Source organism: Siphateles boraxobius, unplaced genomic scaffold (assembly GCF_051911475.1).
Source record: "Siphateles boraxobius isolate OS27281-9 unplaced genomic scaffold, OSU_SipBor_1 516, whole genome shotgun sequence".
NCBI lineage: Eukaryota > Metazoa > Chordata > Actinopteri > Cypriniformes > Leuciscidae > Siphateles > Siphateles boraxobius.
This window is the reverse complement of record NW_027509160.1, coordinates 9,742-16,920: the sequence shown is the minus strand read 5'-3', so window position 1 is coordinate 16,920 and position 7,179 is coordinate 9,742. Positions and strand designations below refer to the sequence as shown.

Genomic DNA, 7,179 nt, shown 5'->3' with positions numbered 1-7,179 from the left:
GTGTGCCATGTACGGAGATAAAATCGGATATTCCCCAGTAAATGCGAGTCGTACGTCATTAAAAAAGTGACATCAACTCAGGTGGACACCAACAACTGAGATCACATGACTTATTAAGGATACACACAGTGGAGGTTTTATGTCTTTTGAGTGTTTGGGGTGAAGAGAAAAATGTAGGGTTGTTACAGAAATAAATCGGTGTTTGAAGACATTTCACGATATATTGGGAGGCACGGTTTTAAGCGCTCGTGGCTACAGTGCCATCGTAAGATAAAAAGCTTAAAAAACAAATACAATGCGATAAAAGACCACAACAATCCAATTAAATTCGCATCTGTATCCATTGCATTTCGTGCTGTTTTACTTCCTTTTCCATGTCAGAACGTCTATATTTGGTAGTTTCAGCAGTGTATAGTGTAAATGCAAAAATCGGGTATTGCGCATAATTTTAATCATTCCCGCAGGTCTCCCATATATAATGCAGGAAATTCCTGCAAACAGTAGCTGCGTTTACATGGTTCAATCGGAATGAAATCAATCCGATTGATGAATCCGAACACGGTGTTTACATGAACGATAAATAGTTATCGGGTTGATTTGCGCGTTTATATGTCACAAGATTCAAATCGGAATTGATTTTTTGACATGCGCACACTGCACGAATATGCCGCTGTTCGCGCATAACTATTCTCCTCTATTGGTTCTTTATTTTTTTTAAACAGCAGACTTAATATTTATCCATCTCTGGTCATGATTTGGAGACGATGAGCATGAACCGCTTTGCCATGCTGCTTATATTGATCACGCAGTAAAACCCTGCGCCCAAAACTAGTCGTCTATGGATGATAATCTTAAACAAGCACTGGTGGGACGTTGTCCTGCTTCACTTCACAGACGCTGAGTGAAATGAGAATTTTTTAATAACGGAAAACTCATTTTATATTCACTTTATTCAACAGAAAGAACAGCTCGTTCCGTGCGTCATACGTCATTCCGCTATTTCAACGTCTTTGCACTAACGCAGTCCTTTTAGTTTCGGTTTTCAATCCGATCAAGTGTTTACATGTTCTCTCGATCGGATTACAAAAGGAGTAAACCACCCCTTTCAATCGGATCTAAATTTCAATCGGATCGAGCTCAATCGGATCGATTAAGGTGTTTATATGAAGGTTTTTTAGTCCGATTGAGCCGTCAATCCGATTATAAGTGTCCATGTAATCGCAGCTACTGATTCACTTTAGCATGTAGGTTGTATTAGTAAATTAATCCACACAGATTATTAAATATAAATCAGTCATTAAAACTGTCTGCGAGACGCAATTTCACAAACAGCGTAAGTGTTCAGCGGTGCTGCGTCTTCTATCTCTCGTCTCTCAACATGGGTTGCACAAGGCAATCGTTAAGCGCTGCAGGCGGCGAATATACTCTCGCGTTTCGAGAGGATATTCTGATGTCCATGAGCATAAAAACAAACTCCGTAACTTGTATATTTTTTTATTTTGGCAGATCAGCTCCTCCCACTACAATTCATCATCAGTGAAGCTCCTCCAACTGTAATTATTCAATAAATGCTATAATTATTCAATAAATGCTGTAATTATCCAATAAATGCTGTAAATTCCCATCAGCTACAAGTGAAGACGAGCGTGAAAGCATCAGCAAGAACTGAAATCTGTAAAGACTGAGTTTATTAAAGAGGACAGTGAGAACATGAGTGATCCAGAACCTGCAGAATGAAACACACTGAAGATTCTGAAGAACAAAGAGGTTGGTGTTTATTCTTCATTCATTCATGATGCTGGAGAACATTCATGTTAGAAACATTCAAGCACTTCATCACTTTTAGATAAACAGTTCAACTATGAAATGGTACAGAATGTTCTGGGTTTTATTTTTTTTAAACAAATGGTCACCAAAGGGAGGTTTCATATTGCAAATATCAGGTCAAGCTAAATCTAAATATTTTGTCTGTTTTATTTTACAACATAATGGAATTTTTACCTTAATTTGAAGAGTTTTTCTTTCATGTCAGACCCGATGGAAGAGAGCGAGGAGAGTGAAGAACTGAGTGAAGTGAAGGAGGAGAGTGAAGAACTGAGTGAAGTGAAGGAGGAACATCATGTCCAACCTGGAGAAAAACCATCAAAGAGTAAACAGACATTTTTAAAGAAACAAAGAGCCAAGAAATCTTTCACCTGCACTCAGTGTGGAAAGAGTCTCAACACCAAACAACATCTTGATGTTCACATAAGAGTTCACACTGGAGAGAAGCCGTTCTCATGTGATCACTGTGGAAAGAGTTTCAGTCAATCATCATCCCTTAATGTTCACATGAGGATTCACACCGGCGAGAAGCCGTTCACATGTGTTCAGTGCGGAAAAACATTTATCTGTGGGTCATACCTGAAGAGACACCTGAGAGTTCATACGAAGGAGAAGCCGTATTCATGTTCCGTGTGTGGAAAGAGTTTTTCACTGCTGCAAACTTTACATGGACATGAGAAAATACACACTGGTGTGAGAGAGTACATGTGCTTTGAGTGTGAGAAGACTTTTGTTACAGCAAAGGATTTAAAACTGCACCAGAGGATCCACACTGGAGAAAAACCTTACAAGTGTTCACACTGTGACAAGAGATTCAGTCTGTCACAACATCTGAAAAAACATGAGAGGATCCACACTGGAGAAAAACCTTACAAGTGTTCACACTGCGACAAGAGATTCAGTCTGTCACAACATCTTAAAACACATGAGATGATCCACACTGGAGAAAAACCTTACAAGTGTTCACACTGCGACAAGAGATTCAGTCTGTCACAACATCTTAAAACACATGAGATGATCCACACTGGAAAACAACCTTACAAGTGTTCACACTGCGACAAGAGATTCAGTCTGTCATCAACTCTGAAAGCACATGAGATGATCCACACTGGAGAAAAACCTTACAAGTGTTCACACTGTGACAAGAGATTCATACAGTCAACATATCTGAAAACACATGAGAGGATCCACACTGGAGAAAAACCTTACAAGTGTTCACACTGTGACAAGAGATTCATACAGTCAACATATCTGAAAACACATGAGAGGATCCACACTGGAGAAAAACCTTACAAGTGTTCACACTGTGACAAGAGATTCAGTGAGTTATCATCTCTGAAAAGACATGAGAGGATCCACACTGGAGAAAAACCTTACAAGTGTTCACACTGTGACAAGAGATTCAGTGTTTCATCACATCTGAAAAGGCATGAGAGGATCCACACTGGAGAGAAACCGCACACGTGTGATCAGTGTGGAAAGAGTTTCTATATTAAAAGTCACCTGAAGCGACACATGAAGATCCATGCAGTGGAGAAACCACATCACCACAGTCTGAGATCACAGTAAGTAGTTCATCTGTATGTGCTGAGAAACAAAAGCTGCTTTTCCACCTTCAGAAAAGGTTCCAGTTGTGTTTCCACTTGAGCCTGGTACGGCACGGCACAATTACAAACCATTCTCGGCCCTGAACTCTCAGCACACTTGGCTAACCCTTTGCTAAGTTCAATAATGACAACAACATGTTCCAAGAACATGGTTCATGTTCTCACCATGCACCACTAATTTTCAACTGCCTTTTGTCCATAGACATGTCCAGCTTCAACTCGAGCTTACATAAACCATCCAGTGGGACTAATAATGCTTGGATGATGAGTATGGTAGCAAGATACATAAATTATGCAGGTGGAGCTGGGGAGGAACGCCAGAGGGCAATTCCATGCAAAGGTCATCCTTACCATGAAAAAATAAAGTTTTTACCAAAAGAACGAAACCCTTTTTAAGTTGTCCATTTAGGTTTGTAATATACTGTATTAATGTGTTTTACAGAGTCACATGAGCAATATAAACCAAGTTGAATGGTTCAATCTAACAGTACATTTAAACAGACAGACTGAACGGAATGCAATATTCGTGCTCTAGTGATGTTACAAATGACACTGAAGCTTAAGCGTGTATCGAGTTCGTAGCGAAATTTCTCATGAAGCTCCGTGTTAGAGCGTGTATTGTTTTCAGAGAAACACGTGATCAACGAAAAGCCTCACTTACTTTCCAGTCACGTGAATGCTTCACTTTGCGTGTCGAAATGTTTGAACCCAGACCACTACTCTACAGGGTTTTGGAAGTTTAAGTCAATTTAAATTACTTTTATTTATATATATATATATATATATATATATATATATATATATATATATATATTAGGGGTGTAACGATACACGTATCCGTATTGAACCGTTCGGTACGAGGCTTTCGGTTCGGTTCTCGGTACGCATTTTTAAACTGACCATTTTCCTGCTGACCAAAATCTCGTTATTTCAAATGTAGGCGCGGCCTCTTATGTTATTCTGAACTAAAATAAACCTTTGTTTATTACTACAATATTACATTTCATTTTGTCCAAGGAGCTGTTTTGTTTTATATGCTTCTAAGAAAAGTCGAGTATTGCTCCATCATTGCTCAAAGTAAAAAATATATCATACCTCATGATGTTAGTTTTAATAAAAATATAGTTAAAAAAAATAAATCAAGGAAATTTCTCTGGCATTTCTTTCTTTTTGCTGTATCGAAAACATACCGAACCGTTACACAAGTGTATCGTATCGAGCCGAACCGTGAATTTTGTATACCATTACACCCCTAATATACAATTACCTAAAGGATTATTAGGAACACCTGTTCAATTTCTCCTTAATGCAATTATCTAATCAACCAATCACATGGCAGTTGCTTCAATGCATTTAGGGGTGTGGTCCTGGTCAAGACAATCTCCTGAACTCCAAACTGAATGTCAGAATGGGAAAGAAAGGTGATTAAAGCAATTTTGAGTGTGGCATGGTTGTTGGTGCCAGACGGGCCGGTCTGAGTATTTCACAATCTGCTCAGTTACTGGGATTTTCACGCATAACCATTTCTAGGGTTTACAAAGAATGGTGTGAAAAGGGAAAAACATCCAGTATGCGGCAGTCCTGTGGGCGAAAATGCCTTGTTGATGCTAGAGGTCAGAGGAGAATGGGCCGACTGATTCAAGCTAATAGAAGAGCAACTTTGACTGAAATAACCACTCGTTACAACCGAGGTATGCAGCAAAGCATTTGTGAATCCACAACACGCACAACCTTGAGGCGGATGGGCTACAACAGCAGAAGACCCCACCGGGTACCACTCATCTCCATTACAAATAGGAAAAAGAGGCTACAATTTGCAAGAGCTCATCAAAATTGGACAGTTGAAGAGTGGAAAAATGTTGCCTGGTCTGATGAGTCTCGATTTCTGTTGAGACATTCAGATGGTAGAGTCAGAATTTGGCGTAAACAGAATGAGAACATGGATCCATCATGCCTTGTTACCACTGTGCAGGCTGGTGGTGCTTGTGTAATGGTGTGGGGGATGTTTTCTTGGCACACTTTGGGCCCCTTAGTACTAATTGGGCATCGTTTAAATGCCACGGCCTACCTGAGCATTGTTTCTGACCATGTCCATCCCTTTATGACCACCATGTACCCATCCTCTGATGGCTACTTCCAGCAGGATAATGCACCATGTCACAAAGCTCGAATCATTTCAAATCAGTTCTTGAACATGACAATGAGTTCACTGTACTAAAATGCCCCCCACAGTCACCAGATCTCAACCCAATAGAGCATCTTTGGGATGTGGTGGAACGAGAGCCTCGTGCCCTGGATGTGCATCCCACAAATCTCCATCAACTGCAAGATGCTATCCTATCAATATGGGCCAAAATTTCTAAAGAATGCTTTCAGCACCTTGTTGAATCAATGCCACGTAGAATTAAGGCAGTTCTGAAGGTGAAAGGGGGTCAAACACAGTATTAGTATGGTGTTCCTTATAATCCTTTAGGTGAGTGTAATTAGTATTAATATAATTGTTACATTTAATTTATTGCCACACTTTAATATGTGAATTATATTATCAGAAAACTGAACATTTAGCGTTCTCTGGCTTTTATTTATGCTTACAGTTTTTCTGGATTGTTTACACACATCTTCTTAAAGAATGCCTCGTATTCTCAGAACTCTATACACAAATTAATAAACACACACAATGGGCAAAACCACTCAATTCTCCTGCTAAATTAAACTTTACATTCAAAACAATGTTATTTCTTCTCAAAATGGTATTTTGTTTTCAAATGACACACAGAAACCATCATATGGATAGACATTTATAAGAACCAGTTGAACACTGATGTGCTCAATGTAAAACACTATGATGATTGGAAAACACTTCTCCATTCATCATAATGACTTAGGGCCTTTTTTGTTCAGTGTTACACTTACTACAGACAGTACATACATCAGGGTGTTGTAAAATTTTTGAGAATATTGTTTTTATACTCAGAACACACAAATACACAGCAACATATTTTTTTTTATTTCTCCCACAAAAACAATGTACACAGTGTACATCCAATTCCCAACCAACACAAAGTTGCACATACACTACAACAGAAGAATTTACTGTACACGGTTACGGTAAAAAAAAAAAAAAATTAAAACTATGCTGCATCCTCTCTTCTGTTGCGATCTGGCCACAGCATCTCATCCACATCACAAGCAATGTTTTCCCTGGCCAAGCAGCGGGGGAAATATCGCCTAGCATGGCGATTCCAGCCATTAAAAGCATCAGTTGCTATATCTCCACATGCGTCTGTAGTGGTTGTTCCTCTGCGTTGTGTTATTTTAGATGTTTTGAATAAAATAATCTTCCACACAAAGCTGGTTGTACTTATGATGAATTTAATCACAATGCCTGTGTGATAAAACGCATAAACAGACAGGCACTCTTAACCGCAGCTCTTTCGCCTGTTAACCACAAAATACATGTTTAAATACACCAGTTAGTTAACTACAGAACACAGTAATTGCAATGTAAACTAGAATATATTTAATATGCGTACCAAATATACACATCTATATATCTATATATATATCAAATTTCCTTTAATCGAGACGTTAGCCGCTTAGCCACTAACATATCTCACTCGTGACGCACACACCGCGCCGCCATTTCATGCAATGCACTATTCACTCATTAACAGCTCACAAATAAACTTAATTTAACAAGTTAATGACTCGAACTAATAGTCAAATGTAACGCCTCAATGAATACTCT

The 7,179-nt window shown here is 38.9% G+C and overlaps 1 protein-coding gene across 1 annotated transcript; it reads left to right on the top strand.

Annotated features, from left to right (window-relative positions):
* The first annotated feature begins 1,504 nt into the window (after positions 1-1,504).
* LOC143713519 (uncharacterized) lies at positions 1,505-3,809 on the top strand. The gene is made up of 2 exons (XM_077204854.1): positions 1,505-1,767; positions 2,033-3,809. Exons 1-2 carry the CDS (start codon positions 1,734-1,736, stop codon positions 3,391-3,393), a joined length of 1,395 nt encoding a protein of 464 aa, XP_077060969.1. The 5' UTR covers positions 1,505-1,733; the 3' UTR covers positions 3,394-3,809.
* The last annotated feature ends 3,370 nt before the right edge of the window (positions 3,810-7,179 follow it).